Source organism: Triturus cristatus, chromosome 2_2, assembly GCF_964204655.1.
Source record: "Triturus cristatus chromosome 2_2, aTriCri1.1, whole genome shotgun sequence".
NCBI lineage: Eukaryota > Metazoa > Chordata > Amphibia > Caudata > Salamandridae > Triturus > Triturus cristatus.
In genome coordinates, this window is record NC_140582.1 from 203,999,395 (window position 1) to 204,018,175 (window position 18,781).

The window sequence follows — 18,781 nt, forward strand, 5'->3', positions numbered from 1 at the left end:
TTAATTTTGATGGTTCCAAAATTGATTTTATTGGTTTCAGAGAGGTAAGTATTGAGTTTAAAGGTAATTCGGCTACTATTAAATTGTATGTAGCAATTAAAGGAGTCAATGTTTTAGGCTGGCGTGACCAAGCTAAGCTTGGCATTATGTTGAATCCTAGGTCCAAAGAACCTGTTTCTGTACTTGCGTTGTCATTGTCTGGTTTAGACTTCTCACACCAATTCCCTCATGTGTTTTCGGATAACTTGGGAAAACTTAAAGGGTTCAGCCACAGAATAAAGGTTAAGGTTGGTTCGGTACCTGTAAAACAAAAGTTAAGAGGGGTCCCTATTAGTATCAGAACAGAATTAAGGGACATGTTGGACACCATGGTTAAAGATGGTGTGATTGAAGAGATTGAGTTGTCAGAGTGGGTTTCTCCCATTGTTTTAGCTCTTAAGGCTGATAAGAGTATTAGGCTATGTGTGGATTTGAGGGCACTTAATTCAAATTTGGTTGTCGATTGTCATCCCCTCCCGAACATCAATGAGATGTTGTGTATGTTGGATGGTGCTTCTGTGTTTTCCACTCTTGATCTTCGATCGGCCTACCATCAAATTGAACTTACTGATGATTCAAAACATTACACAGCTTTTATAACACCTCATGGTCTCTTTCAGTTTAAGAGAATGCCTTTTGGCCTGGCTTCGGCTGCATCTGTGTTCCAAAGAGCCATGTATCATATTTTTAAAGATTTGGGCTCATTTGTCAAATGCTTCCAAGATGATATTCTTGTGTTTTCTAAAAATAAGGATGAACATTCTCATCATCTTAGGGAAGTGTGTGTTAAGTTAAGTGATTTTGGTCTAACACTGAAAGCTAGCAAATGCAAGTTCTTTTGTGATTCTGTGGAATACTTAGGACACACACTTTCCGGGGAGGGTGTGGTTCCTAAGAAGACCTTGGTGGATGCTATTGTCAATGCACCGGCTCCGGATAATAGGGAAAAACTCTTTTCTTTCAATGGGCTATGTGAGTATTACAGTAAGTTTATACAAAATTTTGCCACAAAAATGGAACCTCTCAGGGAGCTTATGAGAAAATCCTCTGAATTTGTCTGGACTGGTAAACAGGAAGCAGCTTTTAGGCAAATCAAGGAGGAAATTGTCAATGCTCCTACCTTGAAGTCGTTTTGTCTCAATAAAAGGTGTATTATCACTGTTGATGCTAGCCTGTATGGTTTGGGTGGTGTCCTTAGTCAAACTGCTGGCAAGGATGAGTGGTGTGTTGCGTTTGCATCACGGACACTCTCAGAAACGGAAAGAAGATATGCTGTCATTGAGAAGGAGCTATTAGCCTGTATTTGGGCGGTTGAGCATTTTCGTAATTATGTTTGGGGAAGTAGGTTTACGCTTAGAACTGATCATAAACCTCTTGTTGGGATTTTATCCCCTGGGGGTGGTTGGAATTCTACAGCCCGTATTGCTCGCCTTACTTCTCGTCTCCAAGAGTATGATTTTGAAGTGATATATGTACCTGGTAAGAGCAATGTTACTGCTGATTTTCTGTCAAGGTTACCATGCAAGGATGTGAACGTATCTTGTGTTGAACAAGACATGGATGTTGTTGCTTCTATCAAAGATTTTGTTTCTGATGAGTTTTTGAAATTATCTGAGGATGATTGGATGGTGGAAATGAGTAATGATTCATTATGCCAAAAAATACTTGATTGTGTCAAAAATGGTTGGCCTAAAGAGAAATTTGCTTCTCCTGATCTTGCCCCGTTTTGTCGCATATCTTCTGATATAGAGGAAAGTGATGGCTTGCTTTTCAAAGGGGGCAAGATTATTCCTCCTGGGTCTATGCAGAAGAAAATTTTGCTTCTTACTCAGACTCATTTAGGTATGTCCTCTATGAAGCGTCTTATCAGGGCAAATTTTTGGTGGCCTAGTCTTGATAAAATGGTGGATAAGTCTGTCAGGGAGTGTCAGGAATGCATCAACAGTGATCGAATGCTTCATACTTTGTCTGCTCCTCTCAAACCTGTTTCATGGCCGGATTTTCCTTGGCAAAAAGTGGCGTTTGACATCTCTGGGCCCTTTAGAGATTTACCTCCAAATGCTCGTTTTGCATTGGTCATGATTGACTATCACTCTAAGTGGCCAGAAGTCAAGTTTGTGGCTAATGCTTCATCCCAAGTAATTATCACTTTCTTTAAGGAAATTTTTGCACATGAAGGTTATCCTGAAGAAATTGTGACTGATAATGGAGTACAACTTACATCACATGAAATGGAATTGTTTTTTAAAATGTGTAATGTCAAACATTTAACTACTTCTTTATATGAGCCTAGAGAAAATGGTCAGGTAGAATGATTTAATCGTGTTCTTAAGGAAGCTGTTCATTTGGCTCTTAGTTCTACTGAGCCTTGGTTAGAGATTGTTAGGAAGAGTTTGTGGATGTATCGTATTACACCACATTCAGTTACCGGTGTGAGTCCTTTCAGATTGTTGAAAGGGAGAGAACCTTCATCTGACATTTGTCCATGGTGGATAAAGAAAATCAATAGAACCAATGACACCACTGATGTTAAGGGGGTTGCCAAACGGGTTGAGGTTAAACAACTGGCTATGAAAAAGAGGTTTGACTCTGGAATGAAGGTCAGAGTTCCTGATTTTGTGGTAGGGGAGTGGGTCAGAATCAGAAAACCTGGTTTCTTGGTTAAAGGCTATTCCAAATTTTATCATCCTATCAAGGTAGTGAAGGTTTGCAAGAATAGTGTCATTACCCAGGATGGTAGAGTCTGGAATGTAAGAAGAGTTGCTAAATGTAATAATGTACATAGTGATAAATCTATCGTTTCTCAGAGGGCTTGTGATGTTTTAAATGATGTTTCTTATCCTTCACAATCTGTAGCATCCAGAGTTAAGAGCAATGTCAGGGAAAGGAAATTACCTTTAAAGTTGCTATGTTAATTTTCCTTTTGTTTGTGTAGGAGGGGAAATGTGTTACATTCTGCCTATGCCTTTTGCTTCATAGTTATCTCGTGCAGTTCCCTGTTGGAGCATGGAACACATGCCTGCGTGCTATGAATTGTGTTCTATGTTCCAGAGGCGACAGTTGAAGGAAATACTTGACCTGTTAGGATGCACTGTGTCTCTACTCGAGGAATTTAAATAAATTTCGTTAAATCATCCTCTTGCTTCAGCATCAATACTTTACACCATGCTTTTTATGAATTCCTCCACGAAGTGAAGAATTAAGTTTGAAATAGTAGCTAGAGCAAGTTTAGGTTCCTTATATCCAGAATAATGTGTACTTAGAGACAGAAGTTTCTCTATTTTATATAAGTGCCCTTGGTCGCTCACACTCTACTATCTGTTCAAGTTCGTACATTTCCCAGCTGCTGCTGATGTGCTGCAAGAAAATGGAAGAGTAGCACATTTCTTTCATGTTTGGAGGACTAGGGCACAACCGCTTAGATTAGACAATAAAAATTGATCAAGATTCCAAAAATTGTTTATCAGAGTAAATCAGCTCCTAAATTAGTGACATCACATGTAAATAAAACAAACAGCATTCAGGACTTTAACGTTTTATGGCAAATGTCTTCTATCAAAAAGTAGAGCGGCCTGACCCAGATGTTTAATCAGTATGACAGTGAACAAATGTGTACATTTAAAGACATCTTGCAAAAAAAACCCGGCCATTTGTTTTTTTGTTATGGGACAAAAACAGCTTCAGTGAGCTAGCGTGATGCTGGTCATACGTATTTTCTACTGTCCACCCCCAACTGCTCTACAAAATAAAAAGGCAGAAAGGCAAATACGGATACCTTCCAAAAGTCCTCCATAGTCGACAAAGTTTTGAAGTTGGTCGCCTCTCGCTTGGATATGGGGGTTTCCAAGAACAGTTGTGACATCACTTTTGTATAGTAGTACGTGTTCGAACTCGCCATTCCGTAGGTCACTGTGAAAAAAAGATGTAGACAAATACTGGTGTTAAAGCTGTGGAAACAGGTCTTCCTCAAAACTTGTGAGAGTGTGTAAAGAGCGGGCACCTGGTCAGTTTCAGGGCATGTGTTAAAGACAAAGTGCACATGATGTCAAGGACACACGGGAAAGGCTGTTGAGAAACTATCAGCCAAAGTTGAGACACTAGTGGTGAATAGTTTTTACCGTTGAGTTAGTCGGTAAGAAGCAAAAAAGTTAGTCGCACTTGGTGACTGAATTTAGCAGGTGTCTTCATCCGAACAACACAAAACTTTATTGGAATCAGCAATCCTTCAACCCACTGGAGTCACCTAGGTGCGAGAGTGCCATTTCTATGCCAGGTGTTGAGGATAATCATGGACAATGTAATGGATTTGTTGATTTTGACTACATTTATTTGCCTTATATGGATATCCCAAACACTGCATGGATCTGTCGCGTGGAGATGCACAGACCACACAGGCTTCCGCAAAAGCCCAAGGTGAAACCACGTTTCAATGCTCTGCCCAGGCTCGTTAAACATCACACACTGTAGTTAAGGAAAACAGTGGTTCCTTCGGGAGGTACCCTTACATGCACTTACAGGGTAATAAAAGAATCACTGAGTTATTGGGTGGCATTCAATAGGAAATATTTACGTGTAATACAAGAGACACTTAAAAACAGAGGTCACAGTATATAGCCTGAAAAATCTGACTGTCTCTCTCCCAATAACTCGACCACCACACAACTGTATTGATGCATAACGACACAAGGGCTCTTCCCGCTGTCTCAGGCAGCCATTTTGATATTGTATCGATCAGTTTTTGCACACCTCTCTGCACTATGCGGTTTAGTTAATTCAGCTTCATAACACCTTGCTTTACCAGTTTATTTTAACAACAATACATGATTTGTAGGTTTATAACAAGAAGAATACATTTGTAACCATACATACTGTGGCCTCTGTATTAAAGGGATGCTCGTATGGTACCTAAATATTCATTAGCGCACGGTTTCATGTCTCTCAATGAGTCGTCAGCTACCCTACAAGTGTATGTATGGGTACCTTTCGAAGGAACCACTGTTCTTTTCATTGCTTTATTGCACGGGCTTAATGTGCCAACCCCATCGGTGTGTGTTGTTCAACATACACAATAAACACCAATTGCAGTAGCACGATGACCAAGAAGCAGCAGCTGACGTTAGCGGGGAGGGAGGATTTGATGATGGACAGAACCTCTCATTCAGAAACAATCCAGTTCCCTAACTATGTTGAGGAATCATTAAGAGCAAGATACCCACTCCAATGACTACTTCCGGTAGAGCGTATTTCCACTTCCTCCAGACTTATGGGGTACCCTGGCTGAAGTAAAGGACATCTTTTACACTGCAAGGGTTTTTGTGGGCGCAAGGGAGAACGTGCATTAGTAAGTCCCACCCCTTTATGCAGTTAGTTGCTCTACACAAGTGCTTTCTTGTCTTTCAGTCTTCAATTTAGACTTTTGCGTTACCTATATCTTGAGAGAAAAACATGTTTTTGGAAGCCAAGACAAACATTAACTTCAATGTACACGCTTTAACATATTAAACAGTAAGTATGTTACTTTAGATAAGGTTCTAGCTAGTTATTTTCTATCTAGGGAATACTTTTCCGGTCAATGTTTTGGGAGAGGATGTGGCCTAATGGCTAGAGCGGTCGACCTCGAAGCTGGGAAACGGGGTTCGAGTCTTAGCAGAGATGCTCAACATCCTGCGATTATGGACAAATCACTTAATCTCCCCGTGCCAAACAAAAAAAATGAATGTGTTAGTCTGTAACGCAACTGGTGTTCATGTAAAGCCTTCTGATCCCTTCGAGATGGGTTTGTGCTATATAATACACTACCCCCCAAAAAAACCTTTACAAATAAAGTGAAAATGATTTAAAGCTGATGATTGATTCCAGTGCCGAACCCGCATGATGGAGATATATTCCAGACATTTGCCAGTTAGGAACCAACAATTTAGCTTCTAATGCAGAATGCAAAACTCTGAGGGCAAGTCAAGTTGAAGCATTTTGCAAGGCAGTGAAAAGTAAGTCAACGAGGAACCTTTCAAAGAATGGAGAGCTCTTATTTTAATCTTGATGGATATTCAAGGCCAACCCAGACTTCTTCACGGACACCAAACATGGCCACAGCTAGATAGCCTTTATAGGCCTACTATGGAATGCTTGGAGCCTTACAATGAAGTACTTTGAAATATCCAAATCAGTAGCCACTCCGTAAAACAGCTTGTACAAGCGCTTACCTCTGTTTAAGGCCCAACAGAGGACACATCTTGGAGAGGTTGTCAAGATAGTAAGGAGCCGTTTTCTCTACTGTTAGGACGTGTCAGTAAAAGACAGCTCAAAGTCAGAAATGTATTTCTACTGAAAAGATCCCTGCAAGAGTTTGCAGATTGCATTAGCCACGACTAAATTCCAAACTTCGTTTTTTCCAGCATTTTGACACATTTGTTTGCCATCGGCTTCTTGGCAGGGAATGAGTGCATTGATATGGTGCTCCTAGCTGAAACTTCATGACTCGGGTTGAAAAAAACAGATATTGTTAGCATAAATGTGGCAGCGATAACCTTGAACCAGAAGGATGCACTCCTCGGGAACAATGTAGGTGTTAGACAAGAATGAAGATAAGCCTGTGGCCTGGGGTGCCAGATAGAGACCCGTCTCGGCACCTGCTTTTTAGAGCTGCCGGGGCTGAGCACCGGCAGGACCCGGCCCACTTAAAGCCCTTGTCGTGTCAACTAAGCAGTGTGTCTGTTTAACGTTCTGTTGTAGCCCATAAGAATTTCAGAGTTCGTTTCTTTGCTTATAAAACTAAATAAAGAAGAAATCTGCAAAAAAGACAAGTCAGACTCCAACATTAATTGGACCTCAAGAGCGTCGCTAGCGCCGATAAACATCACGCTGCCTGCACTGTGCCGTGTTATTTTACAGCGTGGCAGGTGGCCAAATGCCACTGTGGTGGCAGGCAATGGGACACAGGTGGGCACCCTACATAAACAGACAAAGAAACAAAAATGCAGAGGCGCCTCCCGTGAATTAAAAAATAAATAACTAAACGCAGGGCAAGAGGGGAAGGTTGGCATTTAGCGTGCATCGGTGTTTGCAATTGCCCTGTGGTTTAATATCCAGAAATTGACTTCATCGTGGAAATAAAATCCCGAGGCAGGTTCAGGCGCAGGCACGAAAGAGACTTCACGAGGAATTATTCAAGCGACTAATCGGTTAATACTGGCAGCTCCTACCACTCCAGGGAAAACTTTGTGGGGGAGTAAAGAGAAGACCCGTGCTGCGAGGAAAAACATCTCCCCCGCGCTGATGTGCTCAACCATCATTATATGCTTGCCGCTTCGGGCCTTAATGAGAAAAACCTATACTGGAACCAAGAAACTTTCCTGTATCACCGTATAACAGAAATAATCCTTTAAAGGGAAATCTAGTCAATGAGTTGTACCCAACCCACCCGAAACACACAGGAATTATAAAAATAGAAAAATAAATAGAATTCTCCCATGGCAAAGATATGCGATAGCTACAAACTGGTGCCGGTCTGCTAAAAAAGAACTGGCAATACAGGAAAGAGGTGATGAGGTTCTGATTGGAAACTGGCTATCGACACTTTTAAAAGGGGTCAGATATGCGGGGTCTAGACATAAAGGGAACAGGACATGTCTGTCACTGGATACAGCGGAAATCGGGTACTCATTTTATTTACCACAACGTCATCTGGAAGTTTGCTTTAATGGCGAACGTGCCAACCTGTAATGTGAGCAACAGGCATAATGAAAACGACCACTGGTCATTCGCAATAGTGGAAAGTGGACATGGGCATTACGAGGCCAAAAGGAAACCTTACTAGGCACTATAGACACTGGCAGGGTGCTTTACTGGATAGAATGACAGACATCAAAGTTCATCACAGGCCGCGATGGAAACTAGGACTGCACCCCCCTTTCAGGTTATGAAACTCTGGTCAGCCTGGGTTTCATGTGGCTGTTTCCCTGCACTGGTGTCTGCCTCCTCGGTGTCCTGCCTCTCCTCTGTGCTGTACGCACAGGAGGGCTGGGTGCAAAGCCTGTTCCTCCTTAACTGCTAACTTTGGGAGCCCCTAGAATGTATTTAGCTAAGCAGATGCCCCATTAAAAAAAATACGTTCGTTTATGGTTTAATAAACTATAACACTGCTCAATAGATAATATTTTTTTATTGACCAATTACGTAAGCCACACCAGAACTGTCACGGTCTATTGCTCCTGGCAAAGTCGTAGGGGTGTTCTTTCGGAAACATTTCTACGCTTTATTTGGAAACGATAATATTATTGTCCATCCCTTCAGGCCCTGCTCTTGTCCCTCACCAGCCTATAAAGAGTTATCTAATCCCATTAAAATAAAATACGACTTCGGTCAGGACCCAGACCATTTCTGTGGATCTCCGTCATTGCGTTCTTCTTCACTTAAACTACCTTCCTCCCACAGGCCTTAAGGGACCGCACAGATGCGAACAGCAGCACCTACCTAAATATTTCAATAACCCTAGTCAACCCGCTGACCACCACCATAACACCTGGGCCTAATAAATATTTCTGCTTGCTCTAGACTCTAGAGTAACTCCAGGGTGGTCCATCACCACATAGACATATAGGAGGCGGGTCCATCAACCATCCAATAACCGGATATCTAACTTAGGAGTCTGATGAGCCCCTAATACTTTGTTCGTAGAGGCCAATGTGGGAGTCACCCAACATGTGTAGGGCATGAAATCTTTTGGCCAGTTTAGTTGCCGGAAATCTTAGGCCAGGTTGGCAATCAATGAGCTCCATTGTTTCCGAAAGACCTCATCATTCCCTTGGCTGTTTTTGCCAATTTTCCACACACATTGTCCACCATATTCTACCCATCCACATGATGTCTGTGGGATTAAAGTCGCCCCTAAGAGGAAAGTATTGATTGTTTTGCTACTAGGTGTAAAATGGATACAATTTTCTCGTTCTCTCCTTAAAAAAGCTAAATCTCAGTCAATCGGCTACTAGAAGAATTACTTCAGGGCACTCAGCAAAGCGGGGGCCTGTAGCCATCCTTAAGGTGTCTAACACGTCTCTCCAGAAATCCTTTAACATAGGGCATGTCCATAAATGTGTGCCAGGAAACCAATCAACCCACAACCTCTCCAGCATGATGACACCCCCCTATGGCTCACGGCTCCTAATTTAGCTGGAGTGCAAGGCCACAGGTAAAATATTTTAGGAAGTGGGACCATCCTGCCTGCTTCAGCTGCAAAGTTATTAGCTGTCAGGCTATCCTTTCACTGACGGGCATCTAATGTAATCCCTAGTTGCCTCGCCTTCTGGAATGGAATTTTGTGTTCGAGAAGTCTCCGAGTAATCAGTGGAAAAATGGCATGGCCCTCGACATTATACGAGATGAGGAACTTTTCAAAGAGAGACAGTTCCCAGTTTGTTTGATCGTTTCTACATGTGGTTGTAAAAGCCAATGGCAAACCTAGTGGTAGTTAAATCGTTCTCTCTTATGCAAATCGAACTCCGCTCAAAGCTGGTTTAATGACTTCACCGACCCATCCTTACACACGTCTCTTAAGGTTTTGCAACCTCCTTCCCAATAGCTACAAAAGCAATATCTATCCTTTCCAGTGCAGAAGTCCACTTAACACCATAGTGGGCTAAACAGGGAGAGAAGTTAGGTCAACCCCATCCGCTGACCAAACCTATCCCATTCTCATAGTATCACTCTTACTACTGGGGAAAAGTAAAACTTGGTGTCCCTCTGCGACGACCTGGGGGCCCAAGGAACCTCACAAAGGGGTCCACCACTCAAGGCGTGGCAGTTCATACACCAGCCTTTGTCTCTCTCTCTCTCTCCTCATCCAGTCAACCAGGTATAAAATATGAGTTGCATAGTCATAGCTTGATAGGTTGGGAACTCTTAGTATTCCCTGCATGGTGCAAGTCAATCGTTGGTTCCTACCGATCCTTTCCCTATTACCTTGAAAATGTATTCAATACAGCAAGTCATTAGCCATCTCTTTAACATGGAATGGCATTGCCTGAAATAGATACAGAATTCTGTGTAAGAAGGGCATCTTTACAGCTACGTGCCCCCACCATGAGAGTAGCTTGTGTTTCCAGCCTTGTAACTCTGCTCCCACGGCCCTCTTTCACTTCTATGGGTTTGCCTCCCTGGTTCTAGTAAGAGTAAAGTCTAATTCAACTCCCAAGTATGTGAGGATGGAGGAGGATGACTGAAGGGCAAACGCAGATTGGAAAAGGAGAAGGGATTTTTTGGGGAGTTGAAATATTCAGCCCTCGAGACTTGCTCAAGTTTATTTTGAAACTGCAAATTGTCTGGTATTCTCCAAGTTTACCCATGAGGGGTGAGTGAAACTGATTAGGTCCACCAACAGAGTAATATGCTGTAGGCAAACATGTTTATTTTAAACACATCGACCCCGATTTTTATACACTTGGAAAGGCGTCAGTGAAAGGCAGTGGCTCCAGCTTGGGAGCAAACAGCAGGGGCGAGCGAGGATGCTCTTTTCCCATTAAATATGCAGCCATTGCAAGAGTTGTCCGTTCAGCAGCACCCGAGTCCTCAGAGTGAGGTAGGCAGCCATCACCGACTGCTGAAACCTGCACCCAAGCCAAGTTCCCTCAGGATGCCGTCCATAAAGTCCCAGTCTACCCCGTCAAATGCTTTTTCAGCATCCAGGGAGAAGAACGGCCTTCCTACTACCCTAACTCACAATATCTATAGGGTGAAGGGCTTTCTTTGTATTATCTCCCATGATAAACCCTGCCTGATCAGAGTGGACAATGAACTCAATCAACTCCTGCAGCCGGAGGGCAGCAACCTTTGTTAAGATTTTAGCATCAGTATGAGCAATAAAATCAGTCTGCAGGAGGCACATATGTCTGGTGGATTTTCTGGATTTAAAAAATAAGGAAATGTGGAGTTGGCCATTATGGGCATTACAGGACTGTAATCTGCTATTTCATGGAAGACCCGAGTAATAAGAGCAGCAGCTGATGCCCAAAGGCTTTATAAAACATGGTTCTCAGTCCGTAAAGGCCCGGTGCTCCTGAGAGGTAGAGGCTAGTGATGGCCTTAATGATCTGTTATTTCGTAAGTGGTTGTAATAGTGCATCCCCATCTTTGGATGATATTTTGGGAATGGAGGCACATAATAGATAGGATCTCAGAAGGATGGAGTCCGTAAGTTCCTACGCTTAGGCATCTTTGTAGAATTTGTGTATGCATCTAGCCTTGTCCTCCTCTCAACAACGCACCAGACCTTGATTTCTTTTAACTTCAACTATTTGTTTTTTTGCCTGTTTTGCTCTGGAGAGGTTTGCCAGTAGTTTTTCAGGTTAATTGCTAGCTTCATAATATCTGTTATCCAATTTCGCTAAAAGGTAGTTCGCTTTTTCTGTCTCAATTTCCTTGATTTTACCTGCGACAGGTAGGATCTTCCTCCATGTTTTCTGGGACTGCGTACACTTAGGACTATCCTCTGTCTCACCAAGTACTGATCTCATTCAAAGAAGTTGAGTCTCTCGTAGCTTTTTTAGAAGAGCAGCTTAAACATCCCTGGAGCATGGCTTTTAAGGCATCCCATGCCAATGAGGTAGTAACCTCCCCAACATTATTTTCTACAATGTAGGACTTAACGCTTTGGTATATATTCACGAAGACAACTAGATCATTTAATAGCAGATCAGTTAAACTCCAGGATCCCCTCTTTCCCTCTGAGGTCTGCCTCGGTCTCGCTAAGGCATAAAGAACATATGATGGAGCAGGTTCGGGACTGTGATCTGAACATGTTATGGGTTCTTGAGAAACATCCTTTACCCCAGGAAGCAACCTCCAATATAGTAGTATGTAGTCTAATTATCCGTACCTCTTGTGGGCTGCTGAATAGTGAAACTATTCTTTTCCCAGTGGGGGCCTGTACCATCAGCTATTAACCAAGCCCAATTCTTAAAGTTGGGCTTTTCCCAAAGCCGATAATTCTGACGTGCCCCCAGTATATCCGCTGTGTTTTTACATCCTGCTGCACATAACTTGATTGAGAGCCTAGGACCGACCGCCCACTCTATTAGGATAAGCACTGTTTGATGCACAAACTGTTTTCGTCCCTAATTAGGACTATAAATGGAGGCTAGATTCGGGACTGCCATTCAAATGCTTTCTAACTGTCACCCATCTGCTTCTTTATTCTTTTTTATGATCTACAGCTCTATACCCTGATTTGAGTCCAATGAGACTTCCGGCCCCTGTTACTTTCGTGTCTGCAAAGGAAAATAAGTGCCGTGGGAACCCTTTATCCCAGCGGCTTTTAGTCTACTTTTGTTAGGTGGATCTCCTGTAGGAGACCCAAGTCATTGTTGAGTAGGGTAAGTTCCCGAAAGGATAATGCTACTTACCAGTATGCATCTGTTCTTGGGATGTAGAGCTGCAGATTCGCATACTTTTGCATAGATCGCCATCTGGTGTTGGGCTCGGATGTTTGCACTTTGTTTTTGTTTTGGAAGAAGCCTTTGTAGTCACAAGGTAGGTGACATCTCCCTAGGACAATAGTGCGCATTGACTCCATCCTTAGATTGTTTTTGCCACGAAGGGTTACGATGGAGTAGTAAGAAGTAGAAAGAGATGTCCATGTGTAATGTATCTAAGTAAGATAGCACTGGAACAGATAGAGGAATCCGGGGAGGCGGGTGGGCGAATACGAATCTGCAGCTCTACATGCCAAGAACAGATGCATACTGGTAAGTAGCATTTTCCGTTCGAGGCATATGAGCTGCAGATTGTATACTTTTGCATAGACTATACAGCAGTCACCTCCTTAGTGGTGGCTACCTGTATCTGTTGCAGTGGAGTGTTCTTAATACAGCCTGGCCCACACTGGCCTGTTTTGCCTGCACATCTACACAACAGTGCTTTGTGAAGGTGTGTGGTGTAGCCCAAATTGCTCCTTTGCAGATATCATACAGAGGAATGTTCCCTAAGAATGCCATGGAAGACCCTAGTTTGCGTGTGGAATGAGCTCTAGGGGGAATGGTTAGTGTGCGTTTGGCTTTGATATAGCATATTTGGATGCATTTAACATAACATAACATTTGTATTTGTAAAGCGCATGTTCACCCAGAGGTCGCTTGGTGCTGAACAGATGTTCATTGTTACCCAACTCAAATGGTACTCATTTTATCGACCTCAGATGGATGAAAGGCTGAGTGGACCCGCCGGGGTTCGAACCTGTGACTATGAGGTTGAACACAGGCCCCTGCAATGGACGCATTAGTCCACTGAGCCACCAGACCCGGCTAATTTAACAATCCACTTTGCAATTCCTGCCTTTGAGATAGGATTGCCTTTATGAGGTGGGGAGGAAACCACAAAGAGTTGTTTGGTCTTTCTAAAGGATTTTGTCCTTTCAATGTAGTAGAGTATTGCTCTTTTAACGTCCAACGTGTGAAGAGCTCGTTCTGCCACTGACTCTAGTTGAGGGAAAAACACTGGGAGTTCAACAGACTGGTTGAGATGGAAGGCAGACACAACGTTGGGTAAAAATTTAGGGTTAGTCCTAAGAACCACTTTGTGATGATGGACTTGTAAAAATGGTTCTTGTATGGTTAATACCTGGAGGTGATAGCAACCAAAAAAGCTACCTTCCAAGTGAGGAATTGTAGTTCGCATTTGTGTAGAGGTTCAAAAGGGGGACCCATGAGTCTGGTAAGGACGACATTTAGGTTCCACACTGGAGAGGGCGGGACTCTGGGTGGAATTATCCTCTTAAGTTCTTCCATAAAAGCTTTGAAAGCAGGCACTCGGAACAAAGACAGATGTCTGTTTTGGAGATAGGCTGCTATGGCAGCTAGATGTACCCTAATAGTTGTATATGCTAGGTTACATTGTTGTAGATGCAAGAGGTAGCAGATAATGTTCTGAATAGAAGCATCTAGTGGATTGATTTTATTGTTTGCACAATAAATGACAAATCGTTTCCATTTTGCTGCATAGCATGCTCTGGTGGTAGGGCGTCTAGCTTCTTTAATGATATTTATACAGTCTGGTGGGAGATTTAGGTAGCCAAACTCAAAGAACTCAGGTGCCAGATCGCAAGGTTGAGTTGATTGGGATCTGGATGTCTTATCTCTCCAGGGTTCTGAGTGAGAAGCTTGGGTGAGACGTAGTTTTTGATGAGGAACTACTGATAGCTACAATAGGGTTGTGAACCATGGTTGTCTGGGCCATGTTGGAGCAACTAGGATCATTGTGAGGGAATGCTGCTTGTGTTTCCGAACCACTAACGGAATGAGTGGGAGAGGCAGAAAAGGGTAAGCAAATTTGCCTGACCAGCTCATCCATAGCGCATTGCCTTTGGACAATGGGTGTGGATACCTGGACACGAAGGTTGGGCATTTTGGTGTTTGGGGAACAGATCTATTTCTGGATGGCCCCACATGTGGAAAAATGGAATAAGAACTTGAGGATGAAGTTCTCATTCGTGGGTCTGCTGTGTTTGACAACTGAGCAGATCTCCTATTTGATTGTGTACAACTGGGAGGTGTTCTGCAAGGAAATATATGTTTTGCGGAATGGCCCATCTCCATACGCTTTGACCTAGGTGTGAAAGCTGCAGAGTGTATTCCCCATGTTTCTGTATGAAGTACATTGCTGTCATGTTGTCTGTACAGACCAGGACAGCTTTGCCTTGGAGGTGGAGTTGAAAAGATTTTAACACTAGGTAAATTGCTAATAATTCAGGTAGTTTATGTGGAATTGTCTTTGGGGGGTCCACATGCCCAGGATGGTATGAGTTTGAAGATGAGATCCCCAGCCGGTGAGCGATGCGTCTGCCGTTAGCACTGTCTGTGGAACCGTGTCGAGGAACGGCCGCCCTTTGGAAAGGTTTTGTGTGTTCCACCACTGCAGAGAGCGATGGGTGCAGGCGTCCACAAACACCAGATCCATCAGCTGACCTTGAGCCTGGTTCCACTGACGTACCAAACATTCCTGTAAGGGACGCCTTTGGAGTCTTGCATAAGGGACGAGGAGAATGCAGGAGGCCATCTTCCTGATTACACTCATGCTGGTAGTGAGTGTTGAGGCTGAAATGTTTGGATTAGAACTGGTATGGCGTTTATCCTGACTGGATTGGGATATGCTAGAGCTTTTGAAGGGTTTATTGTAGCCCCTAGGTATTCTTGTATCCTCAACGGTTGAAGATGGGATTTGGCAAGGTTTACTGTGAATCCCAAGCTGTGAAGCAGCTGAATTGTTTGTATATGTGTTGCACTCAGCTGCTGTGTGATTTGGCTTTTATGAGCCAGTCGTCCAGATAAGGGAAGACATGAATATGTTGTCTCCTTAAGTGGGCTGCAACTACTGCGAGGCATTTGGTGAAGACTGAGTGCTGTAGTGACTCCGAATGGGAGGACTTTGAATTGGTAGTTTTGACCATCTCCTAAAAACCTGAGATATTTCCTGTGAGCGGGGTGAATGAGAATATGGAAGTAGGCGTCCTTTCAATCCAGAGTGGAGAGAAAGTCACCCTGTTGAAGTAGTGGGAGCACCTGTTGGAGAGTGACCATGTGAAAGTGGTCTGACTGAATGTAGAGATTCAGTGGTCTGAGGCCCAGTATGGGTCTGTGGGAGCCGTCCTTCTTTGGGATTAGGAAATACAGGGAGTAAACCCCTTGGCTTTGATGAGGCAATGGAACTGGTTCTATTGCATGTTTTTGTAATAGAGAGAGAACCTCTTGTTTCAGAAGTGTTAGATGTTCCGAGGACATGGGACGCTGTCTGGGTGGAATGTTGGGGGGGGGGGGGGGGGTAGAAGTGAGTTCCTGGCAATAACCATACTGGATAATTTGTCTTACCCACGTGTCTGTTGTGATGGAATTCCCGATAGGTAGGAACTGTGAAAGACGTCCCCCGACAGGAGTGGAATGATCGAGCGGAAGTGCAGGGAAGTCACTGTTTAGTGGAATGGGGGATTTGGCTATTGTTGTCACAACCTCTTCCTTTATTATTGTTGCCTCTGTATCCTCTGCGAAAGTATGTTTTTGGGGATGTTTGTAGGAGGAGGAGGAGGGATGTTCTGAACCCATGGTTTTGGAGCCAGCTCTGTAGAAGAAGCGGCGAAAAGGGCCTCTAGGGATAGGAAACTTTAAGGCCCCCATGGACTTAGCAGTTTCTGTATCCTTTTTTATCTTTTCTAGGGATGTGTCAACTGCAGGGCCAAAAAGATGTTCCTGATCAAACGGTTGATTTAAAATAGCAGTTTGAACCTCCTGCTTGAATCCGGAAACCCGGAGCCAAGTGTGTCTACGCAACACAATGCTAGTGTTAATTACGCGAGATGCAGTATCGGCTGAATCGAGCGCACATTTTATTGAGGTGTTGGAATGAGTTTGCCCTCCTGGATAATGTCGCTTGCTTTTTGTTTGTATTGATCAGGAAGGTGTTCCATGAGCTTTTCAAGCTCATCGTAGTAAGCCCCGTCATATCTGGCCAATAAAGCTTGGGCACTGGCTATCCGCCAATGGTTTGCAGCCTGCGATGCAATAAGTTTTCCGGATGCGTCAATTAATTTGGATTCCTTATCGGAAGGGGGGGGGGGGGGGTCTCCTGTACTATGAGTTTGCACGCTTGCGTGCATTAGTTACCACAAGGGAATCTGACCTTTAATGTAAATTGGGTCGTTGGGAGTGGCCTTGTATTTTTTATCCACCCTGGGATTGAGAACCTTGGTTCTAACTGGGTCCTTAAAAACTTCTGGGGCATGTTTTAGCAAGACGTTTAACATTGGTAGGGTGCTTGTTGATTTTTGCGAGGGTGCAAAGGTTTCCAGTAAAAATCTTCATCTACTGGGTCGGAATGTAAGGGGACCCTGTGGTATTGAATAGCCCCGTTGATTAGTTGCACGAACCCAGTGTTGTCATCTGGTGGTGACGGCTTAGATGGATAGAGATCTGGATCGTTATGTGGGTCGGGATCTGTATTGTAATCACCCCAAGTGTCTACGTCATGTGGGATGTTGTGTGAATCATCACCCCCACGTGGATTTATATCTCTACCTGTGTCATCCTCACTACCTGATGGTTGAGGTGAAAATATAAGTTGTGGAGAGTGTGGTGGAGAAATCAATAGATGTGGATAAACTTGAGGGGGAGGAGGAGGTGGGGACGTGTTAGTGCCCATGTCCTGTCATTTGAGAGGTATAGCAGGTTCTTCTGCAGTGTCCAGTTTCCTCTCTTTTTGGAGGCTTGGTGACTAGTTTGACTGTGTTTGGATCAATAAACAGAGTTTTCTGCTTCGGATCTGCCAAGTCAGGTGCAGGCTGTGTGGGCAAAATGTCTTTGTTCGGTGTCGAAGATTTTGGGTCCGAACCTTCTTTGGAGGGAGTTTGTGAGGCCTTCTGTGGGGTCTTAGACACTTTAGGTTTTTGCGGCTCCGAAACGTTTTTCGGCATCGACGATTTTTTGGAGTCGGAAGCCTTTTTCGGCTCTGCAGATTTCTTCGGTTTCGAGTGTTTGTCCTTGTTGTGCTTCGATACCGAGGGCTCTGGCGTCGAGGCTGTCTTCGGCGCGGACAAGTGTTTGACTTGTTGCTTCGGTGCTGAGGAGGACTTTCTGGCGCCGGAATGGGATTGGATAGCCAGGCCCGAGGGCGGGGCGTCTGAATCACATTGTCGATGTCGACCCAAGTCGGAGGGCGAGGGTGATACCAGAGCTTTCGGTTCATTTTTCAGGAGGGGGGGTTTCGGTACTCACGGACAGCTGAGCAGGGGTGACTGTCCCCTCTTCGTCGTCGGAGTCGTCGGCTTCGGAGACGAGTTCTTCATCACCCGATTGTTCCGGCTTGATATTGGTGTCTGCTTCGAAGATGTCCGGAAACGAACTGCTTCCGCAAGACATTTCCTGACGTGGAGCCCGATGATCACGGATGGTTTTCTTCGACCTGAACGATGCACAGGCCTTGCAGTTTTTATCTTTGTGCTCCGGGGAGAGGCAGAGATTGCACACCTCGTGCAAGTCTGTGTGTGGGAATTTAGCACCACACCTGGGGCATTTTTTTAAGGGAGTTCTTTCCATTGACTGCAGGCGTGGACGGCACGGAGAGGCCCAACGACCCGCGTCAAAAATCAAGGTCGACAAGTTTGTTTTAAGATGCGCATCGAAAAAGGAAACGAGATTGAGACAATACCATTGAGTGGAGAGGGATTGCGCGTCGACGGGGGATTCGAAACAGATATCGAACCGGAGCGCAGCAATTCACATCCGAACCCGATAGCGGAAAAAAACAATCTGAGGCCCATGCGCACTATCGTCTTAGGGAGGAGTCACCTACCCCGTGACTACAAAGACTTCTTTCAAGACAAAAACAAAGTGCAAACATCCGAGCCCAACACCAGATGGCGACCTATGCAAAAGTATACAATCTGCAGCTCATATGCCTCGAACAAATAGTTTTGCTTTTTGCTGGGTTCTTCAGTGCCCCAACATTATAAGACGCAACTATAAAGGATGTCATCTCAGACACTTGGACAGGATCAGCACTAATACTCCAGCAGAATAATGCAAAGGAGTCAAGTGTGTAAGTATAGTGTGGGTGGTCATGAAATACCTGTGCCCATTCCCTACCCCAACTATCCAAGAACAAACCACCATTTTCATCCTTCTAAATAAAAAAATCCTATAAAGCCAGCTCACAACAACTAAGTGTGCTTATAGAGAACCTAAAGGCTCATTATACGTGAAGGCTTCGT

General features: G+C 44.0%; 1 protein-coding gene across 2 annotated transcripts in view; it reads right to left on the reverse strand.

Annotated features, from left to right (window-relative positions):
• Window positions 1-18,781, reverse strand: part of PKD2 (polycystin 2, transient receptor potential cation channel) — a 156,588-nt gene that overhangs the window by 74,510 nt on the left and 63,297 nt on the right. For both annotated transcript variants that reach the window (XM_085641181.1, XM_085641180.1), the window contains exon 3: window positions 3,815-3,948. In XM_085641181.1, coding sequence (XP_085497307.1) covers window positions 3,815-3,948 — 134 coding nt within the window. The remainder of the gene's footprint in view (window positions 1-3,814; window positions 3,949-18,781) is intronic.